General features: G+C 39.7%; 1 protein-coding gene across 2 annotated transcripts in view; it reads right to left on the bottom strand.

The window, feature by feature from the left end:
* Positions 1-4,897: 4,897 nt before the first annotated feature.
* The window catches only part of LOC132827678 (uncharacterized), a 149,496-nt gene continuing 131,506 nt past the window's right edge, over positions 4,898-22,887 (bottom strand). For both annotated transcript variants that reach the window (XM_060844325.1, XM_060844334.1), the window contains 2 exons: positions 15,642-15,785; positions 4,898-5,726 (listed from right to left, as the gene is read on the bottom strand). In XM_060844325.1, coding sequence (XP_060700308.1) covers positions 5,221-5,726; positions 15,642-15,785 — 650 coding nt within the window. In that variant the 3' untranslated portion in view covers positions 4,898-5,220. The remainder of the gene's footprint in view (positions 5,727-15,641; positions 15,786-22,887) is intronic.

The following is a 22,887-nucleotide window of genomic DNA, read 5'->3' as shown; positions in this document are numbered from 1 at the left end:
ATATCTGACTTGACATGGGTCTCCAATTCTCCATGTTAAGCAATGTTAATCCCCTGGCTTTATGGCAATGGCAGAGACATGGGTCATGAAGTTACAGAGTGTGGTTAACTAAAATTCTACAGATACTGATGGTGCACCGTGTCTTCAGGATGCCATGTTTTGAGTTATGACGTGGAGATGCATGTGTTGGACTGGGTGGACAGAGTTAAACATCACACAACATCAGGACATCCTCATAAGAACAGGATATGATGCTCAACACATCAATCGCCAGTTCCAATGTGCCACAACAAGAAACCATAATGACCTCCTCAGGAGATAGACACGGGATGCAACCAATATGGTACCCTACATTGTCCAGTATTTCCCGGGAGCGGAGAAACTACAACATGTTATTCGCAGCCTGCAGCATATTATCGATGAGGATGAGCACGTTGCCAAGATCTTCCCTACACCTTCTCGTCTTGCCTTTAAACAACTGTCAAACCTTAAACAGACCATTGTTTGTAGAAAACTGCTTAGCCTTCAGGACAACTTCGACCACAACACCGTACAACCCTGACATGGCAACCACTGCAAAATGTGTCAGAGTGTCGACATAAATACCACCATTACACAGGGGGACACTACCCACCACATGCTCGGCAGGTACTCATGAGACTCGGTCAATGTTGTTTATCTCATACGCTGCAGGCATGGTACATTGGTGAGACTGAGCAGGCGAAACAACAGTGGATGAAAGGACACTGTGCAACAATCACCAGGCAGGGATGTTCCCTCCCAGTCAGGGAACACTTTAGTGGTCATGGACATTCAGCCTCGGATCATCCTCCAAGGCAGACTTTGGCATACGTAACAACGCAGAGTCACCGAGCAGAGGCTGGTACCCATGAGAATGGCCTCAACCGGGATCTTGGGTTCATGTCACACTACAGGTGACCCCACTACACACACACGCACGCACACTTTTATGCATGATCATATGCACACAGACGTCTTTCATACACACACCCACATTCATACTCACATACGCACCCTCTCACAGGCATATACTCCATTACATTCGCGGACACATTCTATAAAGCAGACCTCTTTCTCTCCCTCTCTCTCACTTGCAGTCAGTCCATGTGATATTTTATAAATTCCTTCTTTAGAAATAGAACCAGTCTAGCTGAGAGTTGGGTTATAGACACACTCTAACCTCAGCCCCTTAATGCATTGTCTGAGCTGAGATATCACCTTTGTTTGATAAAACCTTATCTTGGGACTGAAATTTACTGGGATTTACATATTAATCAATTGAAATTTGCATCCAGATTCTAAGTGATTAAAGATTTAACAGCAATCAAGGTTTGTTCAATAGATCACATCAGTTGTGTGACACTTTGATTTTTTACGATGAATTCTGTGTCCTATGATCCTGTGTCACTGGCTACCTGATGAAGGAACAGCACTCCAAAAGCTTATATTGTGAAATAAACCTGTTGAAATATAAACTGGTGTAGTGCGATTTTTAACTATATTTTGAGTTGTTAGATCAGTTCTGAACCTATTCCAACTAGCATGTTGTAAAGCTAACACAACATGATGGCAGGTACTTGATTTGAAGACTGGCGTTCATGTCTACAAAGTATTTCTGGGGAAGATGTAATATAAGATTGGGGGAAGGGCACACCTGGCAGGGGAAGACTTTGAGGAGACTTCTCAATCTGTAAATGCCACTCACCCTTTCTGCCCAAGACCAGAGCAGGGTAATCTGCTGAGTCTCCCAGTCCATTCCTGAACCCCTCCCTCCAACCTAAACATCTCAATCTGGCAGAAAAAAACCTAACTGTGATGATGCATGAGGGCCTCAATTGGGAGGAGGTTTGTGGGTCAGCCTTAGTTAGGGGCAGGCAGATAACAAGAACAGCTGATGGGCTACAGAATTAAATTCAATCAGAGAAATCTGTCTGCATCAGCCTTAACTATATTCTGTAATGGAGCAATACAGCCCTCTTGGGTAGAGGATTCAAAAGATTCACAACCCTTTGAGTGAAGAAATCTCTCATTATTTCAGTCCTAAATGATTTGCCCCTTATTCTGAAACCATATCCTTCTGTTGTAGATTCCCAGATCAGGGAAAAAAATGTTTCGGTGTCTACTCTATCAAGCCAATGGGATCACTGCTCAACCTTCAACACAGACAATATAGATCCCAACTCTAGTAATTCAGCCTCTCAGTATTACTGCAGTGATTTTTCTAGTGAACCTTTGCTGTACTACCTTAAAGGAAAGTATAATATTCTTTAAATTAGGACACCAAAACTGTGCACAGTATTCCAGGTCTGCTAATATCAATGTCTTTTACAATTACAGCAAAACCTCTTTATTCTTGCACTCCAATCCCATTGTAATACAGGGTAACATGACTGTAGCTTTCCAAATTGCTTTTGCTATACTTCTATTCTAACTTTCTATGTCCAAATACACCCAAATCCCTCTCAACATCAGCACTTCAAAAAACACTTCTTTTCCAGTTTGATGACCAACATGAATAAACTCACATTTCCCCATAATTAAACCTTTTTATTCACTCAATTAACCTGTCTCAATTCAGCATCTTTATGCCCTCATTATAGTTTGCATTATCACCCAGCTTGGTATCATAGGCAAACTTAGACACACTAGTCTCTGCCTCATCATCTAACTCATTAAGATATAAGGGAACAGATTTTCCACTGGCTAGACACTTTTGCTGCCAGTGTGGATAGGAGTTGTGTATTGTAGCACTTTCTGAAGCAACTGCCCGGGCAATTGAATTTTCATCCGGATAATTCCATCACACCTGGAACTCTCTAAACGTCTCCATGAAAACTGAACACTTTGAATAAATTAATATCCAAATAAATTAAGCATCATACAAATACAAAAATCAAAATTTTAAACAATTAGTCCAATTCCTGAGTAACTATTAATCAGATTCCATAACTAACTCTCAACCCCAAAAGCACCAGCCCCACATTCTAATCTGACACCTCTCTTGGGACCTGATACTTTTCTGCCCTGGAGCCCAACACCCTCTGTCTACCTAATCCGACCTCTGACCCTTATCCTTTGCCACCGTCACTGGACCTGATGATTCCTCCCACTGCTGCTATTGGAATTGACCCCCACAGAACACGACCCTGGAACCTACCCATGCCAACATCACTGGGCACAACCTCCACCCCCCCCACCCCCAACACACACACACACCTTCCCCATGCCTTGCTGCTGGACTGGAACTCAACCCTCACCCCCTCATCCAATTGTCCCTGCCTGGAGAAAGTGAGGACTTTAGATGCTAGAGTCGAGAGTGCGGTGCTGGAAAAGCACAGCAGGTCAGGTGGGATCCGACGAGCAGGAGAATCGTGTTTTGGGAATGCTTGCAAAATTAAACTTTTCATGTATAAGTTTCCTTGATGGCAATTGCAAATTATCACATTGCTTAAGGATTCACATGGATCTGAATGCATTGACTCTAATTTTTTTAATGTGTTTCTTTGTATTAGTGGGTAAGAACAGCTATCTCACTTCCTTGAGGTGATTTCAATACTAAGTCTATCAATTAGGTATTATTATAGTACAGGGTTTGGAAGAATGGGATTACTCTAACAGAAACTTTTGGATTTCCATGTTTAACCACACATTTGTGGTCACCGTTATAGACAATACTGTTGATTAATTTACTTCATAATAGTGTTGAGTGACATTGATCTCACTCTTGGCATAATCGGCAGTTGTAAGAAACAATAATATATGGTAAAAGAACTCAGTCTCAAATTATGGATCTGAAGATTCCTATAGAGTGGGAGCTGGTATTATAGTACATAACGAAACACGTTCAATTTAACTGATACTAAAAGCCTTCACTGTATTCCTAAATAAAACTGCAAAATAAGTAACTAAGGGCAGACTTTTTGCCATTATGGGAAGAGAATAGAAGCCAATGTGCCAGCACTAGCAGAGTCAAACAAGGGAGTGAGGGGGGAGAATGGAAGATGTATTCACCTACAAGTGTTAGTAGCCAAGATACAATTAAAATGAGTTAACAGAGCCTGACTGAAATTTTCTATTTGGCTTGAAGATCACTTGGAGTGACAGGAACATTGGTCTCCCAATGAAAGGTTGGGTGTGGGGGTAGGACTTGTATTTCAAGCAGGCTTTTTGGCCCTCCCTGCCTATCTGTACACACACTGCCCTGAGGAGGGGCTATACCTCCACTATATCAGCCCAGAACTGAGATCGTTGCTTAATTTAATTTGTTTTAGGTTGCTGAGAGGATGCTCCAAGATGGAGGCCCCTATTTCTCTTGCCTGCAAGAAGGTTCTGTAGTTTTTTTCCTCTTAATGATCTTCCGGCTCCATAAGTCCATCACCATCCTTACTTAGAAGAAAAGCATGTCTTCAGTTCACTGATGGCCAATTCAATGAAAATCATTGTTCCACAACACAACTACTTCCTCGATGCATTGTAGAGTCAGTAGTCAGCCAGCCATGTTAAAATCTTCAGCTATTTTTATAATAATTAGCCCTCAATTTACAAAATGAACTTATATATTTTTTATTTGCGACCATTTTTCTTCAATCTTTACTTAACATTATAATTGGTTCACATTTTGAAGTAACATTTCCTATTCTGGAAATTTTAAACAAAAACCCTGTTATCCAAACATGTTTATGAATAAATTTTCAAAAAAGTCATGCACGCTTTATTTCCAAATAAGTTGTTTCAACTGAAATTTTTATATTGTATTGTAAAGTATTAACTTCAAAGTTTTTGCAAAATCTATACATTCAAAAAATACAAAATTACTAATATTTGCAATAATCTACAATCTGTTATAATCTAAGTGTTAACGATGGATATGAAGTAATGCTCTCACACACTTTTGCAAATGGTACATTAAACACAAAATATAAACCTTTTCTCTATAAAAGATAGAAAATCTATTGTTCACATCTGTGGCCTCAGTAGAGTAACAGAAAAATTATAAAGAAAAAAAGATATGAACTCTGACTAACACCAGAAAACAAATTTTCAAATGCATTCCATTTCCTGTGGAAGCCCTAGTGCATTTGCTGCTTAGACAGCTATGTCATTGAGCCATTAACCCAAGCCTTGTGGCTTTATTTTTCTACTCATGGACAGTTAATAATTTCAAAATACCAGTGTGCCAAGTAACAGAAGAACTATTGCTCAGTCCTGCCAAGGTGGCCTTTGTTGTTTCATTTTAGTTTTGGTTTTTTGGACTGGTTTAGCTGTACCTTGACTGATGCATTTCTCAGAGTTGCTCTGTTTAGAGAGATCATGTTGCGGTGCTAAAATTGTTTTTATGCTTTCATTAGACATCCTCAGTTCCCCAGATTTAAGTTTTTGAGAAGAAACTGTTGCAATGGTAAATGCTTCAGTTTTAAGCTCTTGTCTTGTTGCCTCATTTTGTGGTGTGCTAGTATTTTCATCTACTTTTACTTTTCCATCTGGTTTTCCTTGCTTTGAAGCAAATTGTGAGGAATGTCCACCATCAGTCTTTTTTTCCATGTTCTCTTTTCTCCAATTGTGAAGAGCTTCTAGAGCACGATTGAACTCTTCCTTCAAAGTTTCAAGTTCGTTGGCCAATGTGTCTCGTTGTTTTTTACAATCGTTGACACAGCGTTCCAAGGAAAGGAAGAATTCTCTCCCAAATTTGGACAGAGCCTCATCACCTTAAAAAGGAAAATAGTTAGTTATGTTCAGATTAAAGTCAATAATCCATTTCAAGAGGAACAGCGAAAGAGATTTACTCATTCCAAGAAGCAAATACATAAATCAAATTAACTTTGACAGGAACAGGTATGTAATTGCAATGTCTTTAAATATAATTATCAACAAATATTTACAGACACAGATCAGCTGCACTGGAGAAACATGGGAATCTATTGCAAAATCATATAAAACGACATAAATTCTAACTCCTATAGTGTCAATCACAAATTTCTGAGTTCAAATACCACTCCAGGACTGAGAATCAAAAAGCAATGCTGACTCTTCAGTACAATACTGTGCTATTGAAGGTGCCAGTCTTTGGATCAGATATTAAACTGAGGCCATGTCTACTTTCTGAAGTGGACATAAAAGATCTTGTTGTACAATTGCAAATAAAAGTTGCAATTTTGAGATTCCTGTCATCTGGCTAATTTTTATCTCTCAAACAACATCACAAAAACAATTATCCAGTTATTGTCACACTGATGTTTGTAGGAGCTTGTTGTGTACAAATTAGCTGATATGTTACCTGATTGGATGTAAGGTGCTTTGAGAAATTTTGTGATTGGAAAAACGCTAAATAAATGCAACTTTTTCTTTTTACACCATTAATGGAATTATTTTGCAGCATGTAATTACACAAAATGTTTGATGGTATTATTCCAAACATGGTGTTTGCAATTGGGGACGTATCACTAAAATCTCTATAAGCAACTTTTATTAACTGAACCGTAGTTCGGTAGCATTGCACTATATAATTGCCAATAACATTTGAAGGAATAAAAAAGGATGCAGACAAATTGTAAAGGTATCTAAACTGGGTTACAAGGGATGTGTTGCATGCCAGTGCAGGCTCTAAAGGCCCAGAAATGACGAGTCAGTAGTACAGGCACACTTCTTAGGAAATGCATTGTCTGCCACATTGCTTATGGATAAACATAACCTTAAGCAAGTGTTAGATCATATGAATTTTAAAAAAAGGGTGCTGTCAGATTTTTCTGCTTTGCGCACACCATGTGCACTAGCAACATGCAGCATAAGTAGGTCATGGTATCCAGTGATTGAAAATTATGGTGCCATATTGGAGTTCCATGGTGTGGCTTACACCATCTCTTAACCTTGTACTGTTAAGTGTATAGGATTTCCTCCACCATACTAGCTCTATTGAAAAGTGCTGTGAATTAAAGGTTAGTTGTATTATTCCTTTTAGTTGTTGCTATTGTTGTATGATTTCTTCTAGTTGTTACTAGTATTCTATACATTTGCAGGTTTTATTTTCTATATTTCCAAGAAGTTAAAATAGTCTAAAGGGATTAGACATAATTGTCACAGAACTACTTTCATGGAGACTTAAACATAAACCATTTACTTTGAAACATAGGTGGCCTCTTGGCATTGACCATAACTTGGAGAATGATCAAATGCCACTCACAGCAAGATGAGTTGTGAGCAGAGAGTAAAGGATAATTCAAAGATGATAACACAGAGACAGACAGTATCATCTCCTCCAAAGACATCAAAACATACAAGTATGCCCCTTCTATTTCTTCCTGCTGCCTTCTTTTGCATTCACTAATTTTTTAAAAAAGAGGAAAGTGTATCAGTGGGTCTCATAATATGTTTAGGTGATCCATTGTCACGGTTTAATAGTTTTCAATGAATGCAAGCCGTGAAACAAGTGAGTATTAGTCCTAATCAGTACTGAAGAACAAGAGTAAAGTATATGAACGTTAGGTCTAGGTCCTGACTGATACGATTCTTGATGAGCGAGTGATGAAAGTTAACTGAGCAGTAAGTGAAGTTAGTAATCCAGTTGGCAGGATTGGCATTTGAAGGTACACACTTGACACTGATATCTTTGTTAACTTATTTATGCTGTACATTTTGGTCCTTGGCCTACATTCTTGCCATTGACCTTTGCCATGATCTCCATCTTATGAGTAAACTTCACGGTGCTCTGTTGACACAGGATATGCTTTCTTCTTCCACCAAGATAATCAATGCAGCGTATGAAAAACCTGGAAACAACTTGACTCCTTGGTCAGCTATTGTTCAATCTTCCTCAAAAGAATTTAGAATGTTTTCAACATAATGAGCAGCAACAATGCACTTGCCAGTTAAACAGTTGTTAGACTGAACCTTCTAAACCCACAACTACTACCATCTAGAAGGAGAAACGCAGCAGATGCATGGTAACACTAATGCCTGTAAATTCAACTCCAAGCAACATCCTAAGTTGGAACTATATTGCCATTCCCTCAGTGTCATTGGGTGAAAATACTGAACCTCTCTCCCTAACAGCATTGCTGGTTACCTACAGAAATAGACTGCAGCAGTTGAAGGAGGCAGCTCATCCCCACCTTCATGAGGGTATCTAGGAATGGGCAATAAGTGCTTTATGCAGCTTTCCCTCTGTCTTAATTCATTTTCTGTTCTCCATTCCTCATCTTAAGCCATTGACTTAGCTGGAATAAAATTTCATGAGCACGAGTACACTGCCAATATGAGTGAGATTGTGGGCAAGATGAAATACTCTCCTGTATGTAAACTCCTGCCCCTGCCACCATCACAATTGAAAGGAGGGAGTGGGGTGCTGATGGGAGGCCTGTCTATCCTTAGACCTATTAATTTGCAACTTAAGGGCCTCATCTCATCACTGGCAGGCTAAATTACAATGCTTTCATCTTGACAATGTGAAAACTTGTTCAGTTATGTCTTGTTGATAAAAAATAGGACAAGTCCAACCCACTCCAATTACAGCTTCATCAGTTGACTTTCAATTGTCAGTAAAGTGATGGAAGGGGCCATCAACAGTGCTATCAATGCTCAATAATAACCTGCTCATCAATGCTCAGTTTGGTTCTGCCATAGCCACTCAGCTACTGAACAGTTTAAAGCCTTGGTCCAAATATGGCAAAAACAGCTGAGCTCCAATGGTGAGGTAACAATTACTGTCCTCGGCAGCAAGGCAGAATTTGACTTTGTGTTGCATCAAGGAGTCGTAGAATTGGGATTCAGAAGAAAAACCCTCCACTGATTGGAATGCAAAGAAAGATAGTGAGGTTGTTTCAGGTTAATCATATCAGTGATAGGACATCTGTGCAGGAGTTCCTCGGGATAGTGTCCTAGGCCCAACCATCTTTATTGTCTTCAATGACTTTCCCTCCATTAATAATGTTTCATGATGACTGAATCATTCACCATTTTGCCTTTTTTGGTCAGAGCAGTGAGTATAGGAACTGGGAGGTCATGTTGCGGCTGTACAGGACATCGGTTAGGCCACTTTTGGAATATTGTGTGCAATTCTGGTCCCCCTCATTTTGGAAGGATGTTGTGAAACTTGAAATGGTTTAGAAAATCTTTACAAATATGTGGCAAGGGTTGAAGGATTTGAGCTATAGGGAGAGGCTGAATAGGCTGGGGCTGTTTTCCATGGAGCGATGGAGGCTGAGAGGAGACCTTATAGAGGTTTATAAAATGGTGAGGGGCACATATAGGGTAAATAGACAAGGTTTTTTTCCCTAGGGTGGGCAAGTCCAGAAATAGAGAGCTTAGGTTTAGGGTGAGAGGGGAAAAATTTAAAAGGAACCTAAGGGGCCACTAAGAGGCTGGTGCGTGCATGGAATGAGTTGCCACAGGAAGTAGTGGAGGCTGGTACAATTACGACATTTAAAAGACATCAAGATGGTTATATGAATAGGAAGGGTTTAGAGGGATATGAGCCGAGTGCTGGCAAATGGGACTAGATTAGTTTAGAATATCTGGTTGGCACTGACGAGTGGATCAAAGGATCTGTTTCTGTGCTGCACATCTCTATGACTATGACTGTGTGACTTTTCAGTTACTGAATCAGCCCATTGCTACATGCAGAAAGATATGGACAACATTCAGGCTTGGACTGATGAGAGGCATATAACAACTGTGCCACACAAATATCAGACAATTACCATCTCCAAAAAGAGAGAACCTAACCATTGTCTTGCAGCGTTACCATCATTCAATTCCCCCATAATCAACATCCTTTCAACATGCCATTGAGGAGAAACTGAACTCGATGAGTCATATAATTACTGTGGCTATAACAGCAGATCAGAGTCTGGGACTTCTGCTGTGAGTAACTCAGTTCATCACTCACTAAAGCCTATCAATCATCTGTAAGGCACAAATCAGCTGTGAGATGGAATGCGCTTCACTTGCCAGGATAAGAGAGCTCCAACAACAATGAAGATGCTCTAGACCATCCAGTACAAAGCAGCTCACTTGATTTTCACCCCATCTACTGCTTTAAACAGTTTCCACTACCAGTGCACAGTAACAACAATAACATTTATAGATGAAAAGCAGCTACTCACCAGGGTTAGGTAAGAAAATGTTGCTTAGCCAGCATTACCCACATCCCAGCAATGAGTTAAAAAATAATTATATTAAACTCATAGGAAGGGAGAGACCCACAACAATGGAAACATGACAGTTTTATCTACCCAGGCTAAAGTCTGGAGGTTGGGGGATGGATAGGAACTTCCTATGAGACAGCCCTGTGCTGACTGGAGACACCTGGCCTCCAATCCCCACCAGCCTCTTCAGCAGTATCTCCTAACGTCGCTCTGGTAAAATCATGATCAGATAATATAATCTGTATTGGCATGGTGGGACTGCTTGTATTCACTATAGTGCCACTGCCACATCTGGGATCATGAAGCTGCAAGCCATCTGATTGCCTTGCAGCTCCCTGTCGTGGGACTTCCTCTCGAGAGCAGTAGAAATCACCCCTGCAAGCAATTAATCTGGTCTCACTGTTAAATGATTGTGGGCACCTGACAGAACAGTGGGACACCTGGAATCTCAGTGCCCTGTTAAATCTAGCTCATGTCTGTTTTTATTAAGTGAGTTTCTACGAGGGTACGATTTCAATCCTTTCTTTAATCAAAACATTTGTTATACACTTACAAATAGCAATCCGGTTTTTAATCTGGAATTCAATGCCGATTTTCTCTTTTATTGGTCCAGGATGGCCAAAGGTCACCCCTATAACTTCCAGCCTGTTAATTCTGATTCTCTTTTCACAGATCTGCCAAGTATCACCTGCATTTTCTGATTTGGTTTCATATTGTAGTATTTTCACCATATTGCTTGAGATTAGATTTTCTCTTGTTAGAGATAGTCATTGTTAGGCACTTATTTAATGTGAATGTTACTCACCATTTATGAGCTCAAGCCTGAATGTTGTCTGGATTTTGCTGTGAAGAAATTCTAACTGCTTCAGTATCATTTGAGCAAAGAAATGAACACTATAGAGCCATCATGAATATGCCCACTTCTGACCTTACTGTGGAGGGAAAGTTAATGATGAAGCAGCTGAAGATCGGCTGGGCATAGGAAGCTATGCTGGAGAATTCCTAAAGTGAAGTCCGAGGCTAAAATGACTAGCCTGCAACAATCACAACCATCTTCTTTTGTGCTGGGCATAGTTTGCGCCAATGGAGAGTTTAATTCCTGATATTCTCTTCACATCAATTTTAACAGGGCTCTTTGATGCCATGCTCAACCAAATATTTGCTTGATGTCAAGAACAGTTAATTTCACATCATCTCTGGAATTTAGCGCTTTGGTCCATGTTTGGCCCAAAGCTGTGACATGGTCTGAAATGAACTGAGTCTGAAGGAATCTTATCTGAGCATCGATGAGCAGTTATCGTGAAAGAATTGATATGGACAGCAGTGTCAATGACATCTTCCATCACTTTGCTGATGATTGAGAGTAAACTGTTGTGACAGGAATTGGAGAAGTGGATTTGTCCTTTCAGTGGACAGGGCATACCTGAGCAATTTTCCATTTTGTCAGATGGCTGCTAGTATTGCAGATGTATTGATACACTTTGGCTAGTCCAAATAACATTTGGAATGCGTATTCAAGACCACAGCCAAGTTAAGTCAGGGTCCAAAGCCTTTGCTGTACTCCATGTGTTCAGGCTTTTCTTGTTATCCCATGGAGCATATCTAATTGGTTGAATATTGGCATCTGAAATGCTAGGAAACTCAAGAGAAAGCTGAGATGGATCAACTATTTGGCACCTCTGTCTGAAGATGGTTGCAAATGCTTCAGCATTTCTCTCTTCATTCACACCCTGGATGGGTGATGTTGTGCAGCCTCTTCATCCCCTTAGTTGTTTAGTTATCCATTATTGTCGCTGCTGGTGGTGATAGGATGGCAAAATATTGATTTGTGATCATTTAGCTTTGTGTATAGTATATTGCTCTTACTGTGCATGCAGTGCTGCGTTGTCATCAGGTTGACATTCCATTTTTACGTATGTTCCTAGCATACTGCCCTGCACTCCTCACTGAACCACATTCAGTCTTTTGATTTGATGGTAATGGCAGGGTGAATGATATGCTGATCATAAGATTACAAATTATGTTGAATACAATGCTGTTACTACTGAGGCATCTTGTTTGAAACTTAAGATGCTCAGGTACAGACAGGGAACATATGGAAATGATGTTTCTTCTTATCTTAGAATTTAGATCTAGAGGTCACTGTTTCACAATTAGGGGTCAGTCACCTAAGACAGAGATAAAGATTTTATTTCTCTTAGAGTCGTGGGTCTTTGGAACTTTACTCCTCAAAATGTGGAGGTGCTCATGTTTCATTGGGGTGGACAAAGTCAGAAGTCACACAACATCAGGTGAAGTTACCTGACAAAGGAGCAAAGCTCCAAAAGCTTGTGATTCCAAATAAACCTGTTGGATTATAACTTGGTGTCGTGCGACTTCTGACTTCCTTATGAAAAGGCAGATGTACATAGATTTATGATAAATAACAGGGTGAAAGGACATGGGTGTAGGTGGGAATGTGGAGTAATCATATCAGCCATGATCTTAATGAATGGCGAATGGCAGAGCACTCTCAAGGTACTGAGTAGTCTAATCCTGCTTCTAATTCATACATTCCTGATAAGAATATCTTTGTGTTAAAACAACATAATTTACTGTGACACTGATTAGTATGTACCAATGAAACTAATAAATGGCTCAGTAAGTCTTTTTTTAAAGCATTCCAGTATTTGTAAATCAGAATATTAGTGGTATTTGCAGTAATGTTATTAAAACTTCATCAGTTTGTTACTTTAAAAATATACTCCTTAGATATAATATGTAAATACTATTACAAGTAAGTAATACAATTAACATTCTATTACAATACCTGATCATAGTAAATGATGGATTAATTTACATTTGTAGATAAGTAAATTCATTTTATGAAACATGAACTGAAACCTAATCCATTCGATTTCAAGTACATTATGGGTGCAAGCTGGAAATTCACCCTTTGGATCTTTTGTTAGAAGTCTCCACAAATCTATTTAATGTTCTATTTAATTTTCTTTGCCCGTAAATTCTCATTCATTTACCACATTGCTCACTTACACTTTTACAGAGAAAATATATTTTGTACATCAAATCTATTTAAACTTACAGACTTTTCTCAATGCATCAAAATGTAAAATTTGGTTGAAATTTTAAAATAGCATAGAATCAAATTTGTGATTCCAATAGAGAGCCTGCTGGACAAGAGTGAGAATGTGGAAATTACCCTCAGATGTTATGAGTTGATCTTAGTGAGCAATAGATGATTTTTAGCTGTACGATGATGAAACCAAATAATTATCAAAAGTACATTAATGTAATACTATGCATGTTTTATACTACAGCCATAAAGTATTTGTTCAACTGAGTTAATGCAGAATTTTATTTCATGAGTCATAGAGATGTACAGCACTGAAACAGACCCTTTGGTCCAACTCATCCATGCTGACCAGATATCCCAATCCAAATCTAGTCCCACCTGACCCATATCCCTCCAAACCCTTCCTATTGATTTACCCATCCAGATGCCTTTTAAATGTTGCAATTGTACCTCCACCACTTCCTCTGGCAGCTCATTCCACACACGCGCCACCCTCTGTCTCAAAAGAGTTGCCTGTTAGATCCCTTTTAAATCTTTCCCCTCTCACTTTAAACCTAAGCTTTCTTGTTCTGGACTCCCACACCCCAGGGAAACGACCTTGTCTACTTACCCTATTCATGCCCCTCATGATTTTATAAATCTCTACTTCAGCTTCCGACGTTTCAGGGAAAACAGCCCCAGCCTGTTCAGCCTCTCCCTGTAGCTCAAATCCTCCAACCCTGGCAACATCCTTGTAAATCTTTTCTGAACCCTTTCAAGTTTCACAACATCCTTCCGATAGGAAAGAGACCAGAATTACTCACAATATTCCAAAAATGGCCTCACCAATGTCCTATACAGCTGCAACATGACCTCCCAAATCCTGTACTCAATACTCTGACCAATAAAGGAAAGCATACCAAATACCTTCTTCACTATCCTAGCTATCTGCGACTCCATTTTCAAGGAGCTATGATTCGCACTCCAAGGTCTCTTTGTTCAGCAACACTCCCTCGAATGATACCATTAAACATACAAGTCCTGCTAAGATTTGCTTTCCCAAAATGCTGCACCTCGCACTTATCTAAATTAATCTCCATCTGCCACTCCTCAGCCCATTGGCCCATCTGATCAGGATCCCATTGTAATCTGAGGTAACCTTTTTCGTTATCCACTACACCTCCAATTTTGGTGTCACCTGCAAACTCACTAACTATACCTCTTATGCTCACATCCAATTATTTGTATGAATGACAACAAGTAATGGACCCAGCATTGATCCTTGTGGCACTCCACAGGTCACAGGCCTTCAGTCTGAAAAACAACCCTCCACCCTCTGTCTTCTACCTTTGAGCCAGTTCTTTATCCAAATGGTTAGTTTTCCCTGTATTCCATGAGATCTAACCTTGCTAACCAGTCTCCCATGGGGAACCTTGTCGAACACCTTACTGAAGTCCATAAAAGATCACGACTACCGCTCTGCACTCATTATCCTCTTCATTACTTCTCCAATAAACTCAATCAAGGTTTTGAGACATGATTTCCCACACACAAAGCCATGTTGAAACTTAAATAAAAGCACAGTGAAAGGATGGAAATAACCATGCTGGTATACATTGCATTGTTATACAATATGATAGGTTTGTAACAACATCCTAAGGAAATAAAATGACCATCACTACATTAATGCTCATTGCCCATCATTTTGTTTACTTTGGATAACTCCCATGCAAAAGCATGTTGCTCTGTGGCCCATAAAATGTCAGAAGATGCAAGCAGCTAACATGTTAACAATCATTATTCAATGGCATTTTTTTCTCATAGTTGTTATTTTGACATTACTCCCATTTCTATGTAATTGCATAGTCAGACATAACAAAAATCAGCAAATAGCGATGGGAGGATATATAATAAACGTAAAACATGAAAGACTGTGGGCCCATAGCTAATCATGAGGCTCTACTAGATATGGGTTGATACTGTGTTTTGTTCATGAGTAATTCACCCCGTGTCATGCTCTGCAGCTGCACGACACTGGCTTTTTATATATGTGTCAGAGCTTATTTTGAATTCAGCTGTTATTCTCATATTAATTTAGTTAAATGGGCAAGTAGCAGAAAGGACTCATTATGCAGGTTCAATGTTTTCTCCAAATATGGAGGAATATGCACTGAAACAGGATAATATGGCAGTAAAATGATATATCTATATAAATTGCAAATGGCAACCAATGCGTTTCTACTATACTAAACAATTCTACCTGTTAGCTTCTGGTTGTTCCATTGCATATTGACAGCTGTGAAGTCCATCTAGCAATGTTTAATGTCCATTTGCAACTGATTTTCCGGCACCAGACACCTGCCTGACGTTACAGAATAATTTAAGAAATAAAATGGAAGAAACAATGCTGCTCATGTGTTATTTCTTACCATCACTATGCTGATCTTGGAATGGTGTCAGATCATTCACCGCATCCTGCATTTGTTCCACATTAATTTTAAAAGTTGTTAAAAAATCTGTTAGTGTTGTTTCAGTAGTCATCTCCTTAAGATTTGTATATGAAGTTAGCACTTCTGCAAGTAAAAATATTTAACAATTGCTGTAGCTATGAAAAACAAATTAAAAATACATTCTTATAGAAGTAAAATACTATGCATGCTGGAAATCTCTAATAAAAAAAAGCTGGAGAAACGCAGCAGATTAGATAGCATCTGTAGAGACAAAAAACAGTGATCTTTTCAGTCCAATATGGTTATGCTCCAGATAGTGAAGATACATTTATAATTATGATCCCAGCTGGTGGTAATGCTGAACAAATCAGATTCCAGAGTGAAACGTGGCCTGATAGGCCAAAGTTTTATTTTTGCCATTTGGTTACTGAAAGTACTTTTAACAAAAAAATATAAGTTTATGACACAAAATAAATAAAAATAACTAAGCTATGTATAAGATTATTAACAATGATCTTATTGCAAGTAGCAAAAAGAAATTCAAGCCTTTTATCCAGCAAGAACCTTTATACTCAACTGAGTGAAGTATCACTCCTATCTTCTAATTAAAATTTCTTACTGAACCAACGAGATTGTAGACATTTCTTTTCAGTGACTATCTACATTTTCACTGTGATTCTCTCCATTATTGTCTCTCCTCAAGGCACATAGCAAAGCTAACTCAGAATCTTAAGAAATAAACACAGGCCTCTTCTTCAGCCCTGTCGACTTGAACTTCTAAAACAGCTCAAGAGTTAAGCTCTATTGGCCTGGACACACATCAAGGTAAAAGATAAAGCTGAAGAATATGCAAACCATCTTCAGCCAGAAATGCCAAGTAGATGATACACAGCACGGAAACAGACCTGTCGGTCCAACTCATCCATGCCGAACAGGAATCCTAAATTAATCTAATCCCATTCTAAACCCTTCCTATTCACATATCCATTCAGATGCCTTTTGAATGTTGTAATTGTATTAACCGCCACCACTTCCTCTGGCAGCTCATTCCATACACCCACCACCCTTTGTGTGAAAATGTTGCCCCTTAGATTGCTTTTAAATCTGTCCCCTTTCACCTTAAATCTATACCCTCTACTTCTGGACTCCCCTGGGTAAAAGAACTTGTCTATTTACCCCATCCATGTCCGTAGTGATTTTATAAACATAACCTCTATAAACAGGATGGTCTATACCTGAACCTGAGGGGCACCAGTATCCTTGGGGGGAGGTATGCTAGTGCTCTTTGAGGGGGTTTAAACTAACTCTGCAGGGGCATGGGAACCTAGACTGTAGATTTAGGGTGCAGGACCTGGAGTGTAGGGAGGTTAGGAACATGGCATCAATCTCAAAGGAGGGTGCTTGTAAACAGGAAGGTGGCTTGTAGTGTGTATACTTCAAGCGAGAAGTATATGAAATAAGGTAGGTGAACTTGCAGCGTGGGTTGGTACCTGGGATTTCGATGTTGTGGCTATTACAGAGACATGGGTAGAACAGGGACAGGATTGGCTGTTGCAGGTTCCAAGGTTTAAATGTTTTAGTAGAGTCAGAGGTGGGGGTAAAAGAGGGAGAGGTGTGGCATTGCTTGTCAAGGATAGTATTACAGTGGTGGAAAGGACGATGGATGAAGACTCGCCATCTGAGGTAGTTTGGGCTGAGGTTAGAAATAGGAAAGGTGAGGTCACCCTGTTAGGAGGTTTCTACAGGCCTCCTAATAGTCCTAGAGATGTAGAAGAAAGGATTGTGAGGATGATTCAGGAGAAGAGTGAAAGTAGTAGGGTGGTTGTTATGGGGGACTTTAACTTTCCAGATATTGACTGGGAAAGCTATAGCTCAAGTACATTAGATGGGTCGGTGTTTGTCCAATGTGTACAGGAGGGTTTCCTGACACAATATGTAGACAGGCCAACAAGAGGTGAAGCCATACTGGATTTGGTTCTGGGTAACGAACCAGGCCAGGTGTTAGAATTGGAGGTAGGTGAGCACTTCGGGGACAGTGACCACAATTCGGCGACTTTTACTCTAGTGATGGAGAGGGATAAGTGTACACTGCAGGGCAAGAGTTATAGCTGTGGGCAGGGAAATTATGATGCGGTGAGGCATGACTTAGGATGCGTGGCTTGGAAAAGTAGGCTTCAAGGGAAGGGTGCAATTGATAATGTGGAGCTTGTTCAAGGAGCAACTATTGAGTGTCCTTGATAAGTATGTACCTGTCAGGCAGGGAGGAAAAGGTCGTGTGAGGGTGCCGTGGTTTAATAAGGAATTGGAATCCCTTGTTAAAGGGAAGAGGGCGGCCTATGTAAAGATGAGGTGTGAAGGTTCAATTGGGGCGATTGAGAGTAATAAGGTAGCCAGGAAGGATCTAAAGAGAGAGCTAAGAGCAGCAAGGAGGGGACATGAAAAGTCCTTGGTTGGTAGGATTAGGGAAAACCCAAAGGCTTTTTATAGGTATGTCAGGAATAAGAATGACTAGGGTAGGAATAGGTCCAGTCAAGGATAGTAGTGGGAAGTTGCGTGTGGAGGCAGAAGAGATTGGAGAGACTTTCCGTCAGTATTCACTCAGGAACAGGACATTGTTGCCGATGTGAATATTGAGTCACAATTAATTAGAATGGATGGCTTTGAGGTATGTAGGGAAGAGGTGTTGGAAATTCTGGAAAGGGTGAAAATAGATAAGTCCCCTGGGCATGATGGCATTTATCCCAGGATTTTCTGGGAAGCAAGGGAGGAGATTGCAGAGCCATTGGCCTTGATTTTTATGTCCTCATTGTCTACAGGAATAGTGCCAGAAGACTGGAGGATAGCAAATGTGGTTCCCTTGTTCAAGAAGGGGAGTAGGGATAACCCTAGTAACTATAGACTGGTGAGTCTCACTTCTGTTGTGGGCAAAGTCTTAGAGAGAATTGTAAGGGATAGGATTTATGAACATCTGGATAGGAATAATGTGATCAAGGATAGTCAGCATGGTTTTGTGAAGGGCAGGTCGTGCCTCACAAACCTTATTGAATTCTTTGAGAAGGTGACTAAGGAGGTGGACGAGGGTAAAACAGTAGATGTGGTGTATATGAATTTTAATAAGGCATTTGATAAGGTTCCCCATGGTAGGCTACTGCAAAAAACACGGAGGTATGGCATTGAGGGGGAGTTGGAGGTTTGGACTAGGAATTGGCTGGCTGTAAGAAGACAGACGGTAGTAGTTGATGGTAAAGCTTCATCTTGGAGTGCAGTTACTAGCGGTGTTCCGCAAGGATCTGTTTTGGGACCATTGCTGTTTGTCATTTTTATAAATGACCTGGAGGAGGGGCTAGAAGGTTGGATGAGCAAGTTTGCGGATGATACGAAAGTCGGTGGAGTTGTTGACAGTGAGGATGGTTGTGGCAGGTTACAGCGGGATATAGATAAGCTGCAGAGCTGGGCAGAAAGGTGGCAAATGGAGTTCAATGTAGCTAAGTGTGAAGTGATTCACTTTGGTCAGAGTAACAAGAAGATGGGGTACTGGGCTAATGGTCAGATACTTGGTAGTGTGGATGAGCAGAGGGATCTTGGTGTCCATGTATACAGATCTCTGAAAGTTGCCACCCAGGTAAATAGTGCTGTGAAGAAGGCATATGGCTTACTGGCTTTTATTGGTAGAGGAATTCAGTTCCGGAGTCCTGAGGTCATGTTGCAGTTGTATAAGACTCTGGGTGCGGCCGCATCTGGAGTATTGTGTGCAGTTTTGGTCGCCATACTATAGGAAGGATGTGGAGGCACTGGAACGGATGCAGAGGAGGTTTACCAGGATGTTGCCTGGTATGGTAGGAAGATCGTATGAGGAAAGGCTGAGGCACTTGGGGCTATTTTCATTGGAGAAAAGAAGATTTAGGGGTGACTTGATAGAGGTGTACAAGATGATTAGGGATTTAGATAGGGTTGACCATGAGAACCTTTTTCCACATGTGGAGTCAGCTATTACGAGAGGGCACAGCTTTAAATTAAGGGGTGTTAGGTATAGGACAGGTGTTAGGGGTAGATTTTTTACTCAGCGAGTCGTGAGGTCATGGAATGCCCTGCCAGTAGCAGTGGTGGACTCTCCCTCTTTATGGGCATTTAAACGGGCATTGGATAGACATATGGAGGAAAGTGGGCTAGTGTAGGTTAGGTGGGCTTGGATTGGCGCAACATCGAGGGCCAAAGGGTCTGTACTGCGCTGTATTTTTCTATGTTCTATCTATAAGATCACCCCTCGGCCTCTAACGCTTCAAGAAAAGCAGCCCCAGCCTATGTTAGAAGGTAGGTCATATTGGTGGAATGAAAGTCTGTTGCTGACTATCAAAGTCTAAATGGAGTTTGAACCATCTCAAACAATAAAAGGAGCCATGATTTGGCAAAAATTATCAGAGGCACAACAGCAATGCAGGAAGATGTGTTTAAATTGTTGCAGTCGTTTGTGATAATTTGTGTTTGTGATAAAGGCACATTGTCAGGCCAAAGCAGACTTCTGACCTGTGGAACACATTACATATTTGCTCCTCACACTGGATCCCAAAAGTGGAAAACTAATCGATTTTCTTGCATTTCCCTGACTTACCTGTATAAGAACAGAAATTGATCACAATAAGAAAGTCATAAAACCCTAAATTACAAATCACAATGGCTTCTGTGTTCATTTGGTGTCAAGTTTAGGGACACATTCAACAACACACCTTGTTTCTGAACAAAATGTACCAGCAAAATGGGGTCAGATAACAGGGTCACCTCTTTGGATGATTTAACCCCATGGTGGCTAGTTTAAAGCAGAAACATAACTCCTATCCGGGTTTTTAAAAAAAATATATTTAACACTGCACAAAGTTTAGGCCTGTGAATAGTTAGCTGTAGAATTTTAATAGAAATTTTACAGCTCACAATGGCAAGGAACCTCTGGCTGAGAATTTAATACTGATGAAAGTAATCACTAATAAAAATGTCTACTAATTAACATGCTATACTTACATTAAAAACTAACTCTGCATCCATCATGATCAAAATCAAGACCAGAAATCAGCTGGCAACCCTTTATATCTGCATTCCCATACCAACAACAGTTTATGCAAAACTGCAAAACACACCCTTTCAATGATAAGCTTACACAAAGTTGAGGAAGTATACTTCCAGAATAGTTATCATTGTTTATGCTAAGAGTATCATTATTCTTTTTCATCTGCATTATTCACAAGTTTATCTTAGAACGAAATTACTGATTGTCTTTTACCTTCTCAATTATTGAACAATTAATGTTCATTATTTCAATAGCTTCCAGGTTTTAACTTTCATTATGAGACTGGAAAGGTAAAATGTAAGAATGGCTCGTAACCTTTGCTTCATTTTTACATATGAGGAAAACTAGTTGGTTACTAAAAAGCAGAGAAGATATAGAGGTCTTGAAAACTTAAATGATGTTTAATTTAGCCTTTGTTGAATTGCTTAAAATTTTAACATTATTTACTTTGCTACACATTCAAGTGTAAGTTGTAAACTAATGAATCCTAGATATTTCCTTCCTGAAGGGAACCATTAAACTGAAAAGAGTGTTATGCAGGAAAGCCTTGTTTACTGAATGTTAAATCAAAGCAGTTCACAGCTAGGGTACAATGCAGAGCCAAGTGCATTTTCATCAAGGTGTTTTATTTTCTCTATTAAAAAACAATCTTTCTTTCCTTTTTAGTGGTTTGCACGTTGCATGTTTGTATGCCTTATTGTAGTCAGGCTGTTGGAAGCTGCACTAGCTCAAATAATGGTCCTTGCATAATCGGCTAAATGGACTCCTTATGCTCCATAATATGTCTGTGATTCACAGTATTACTTGTAATGGCCTTTCTTCCTGTTTCCATATGATTTTGACATGTGTCTCCTAAAGACATGCTGTTATTTCTCAGATATATACTGCTCCTCAGATAGATATGAAGTATAAAGTATGTACACTGACACTGCACCTCTTTCAATCCCTTCACTGTCTTATGAATACACCAACAAGGAGAAAGAATGAGCCATTTAGCCCCTTGAACATACTTCATACTTAATAACATAATGACTGATCTGACTATAATCAAATATTCAAATTACTCCCAACTCACAATAAAACTTCACCTGCTTGCTAACCAAATCTCTATTCATTTTTGTCTTACAAATATTCAATTACTCTCCTTCCATCACTCTTTTAGGAAGAGAATTCCAAAGACCCTCAACCCTTTCATAAAAAAAAGTTGTGTTATCTCTGTTTGAAATGGGTGACCCTTTTTTTTTTAAATAGTGACCCAGAGTTCTAGGTTTTCCCACAGAAGGAATATCTTCTTCAAATCTACCCTGTCAAGATACCTCAGATCTTATAAGTTTCAATCAAGTTGTCTCTTATTCTTCTAAACTACAGCGGATACAAGCCTAGCGTGTCCAATTTTCCTAATAAGAAAACCTATTTATTTTAAATATTAATCTGGTAAACCTTCTATCATCTGCTTTCAATGTATTTAGATCCTTCCTTAAAATAAGATGACCAATGTTGTACACAGTCCAGACTTGGTTTTACCAGTGCACTGAATAACTAAAGTTCTCAATTTTTTACATTTATTTCCTCTCATAATTTCCTCTGCAACTGAATCCTCAACTTCCTGACCTGTAGACAGCAATCAGTAAGGATAGATGACAACTCCTCCTCCACAGTAATCTCAACACAAGTGCATGACAAGGCTGTGTACTCAGCCCCTTACTATACTCCTTACACACTCACATCTGTGTGACCAACTTCAGCTTTGACTCAATTCACAAATTTGCTGATGACATGACCGTAGAAGGTTAGATCTCAAACAACAACGAGACAGAGTACAAGAAGATAGACAGTTTAGTGGCATAGTGTAAAGACAAAATCTCTCTCTCCCAATGTCAGCAAATGAAGGAGCTGGTCATCAACTTCAGGGAGCAGAGTTGAGAACATGCCCCTGCCTGTGTCAATGTGCTGAGGTGGCGGTGGTCAAGAACTTCAAGTTCCTAGAAGTAAATATCACCATTGATCTATCGTAGTCCATCCACATTGACACTTCAGTAAAGAAAACACACCAACACCTCTACTTCCTCAGAAGGCTTAGGAAATTCGTCATGTCCACAATAACTCTTATCAATTTTTATAGGTGTGCCATAGATAACATACTATCCGGATGCATCACAGCTTGGT

Source organism: Hemiscyllium ocellatum, chromosome 2, assembly GCF_020745735.1.
Source record: "Hemiscyllium ocellatum isolate sHemOce1 chromosome 2, sHemOce1.pat.X.cur, whole genome shotgun sequence".
Taxonomy (NCBI): Eukaryota; Metazoa; Chordata; class Chondrichthyes; order Orectolobiformes; family Hemiscylliidae; genus Hemiscyllium; species Hemiscyllium ocellatum.
Note: the sequence above shows the minus strand (reverse complement) of the source record. Positions and strands in the feature narration are given on the sequence as shown.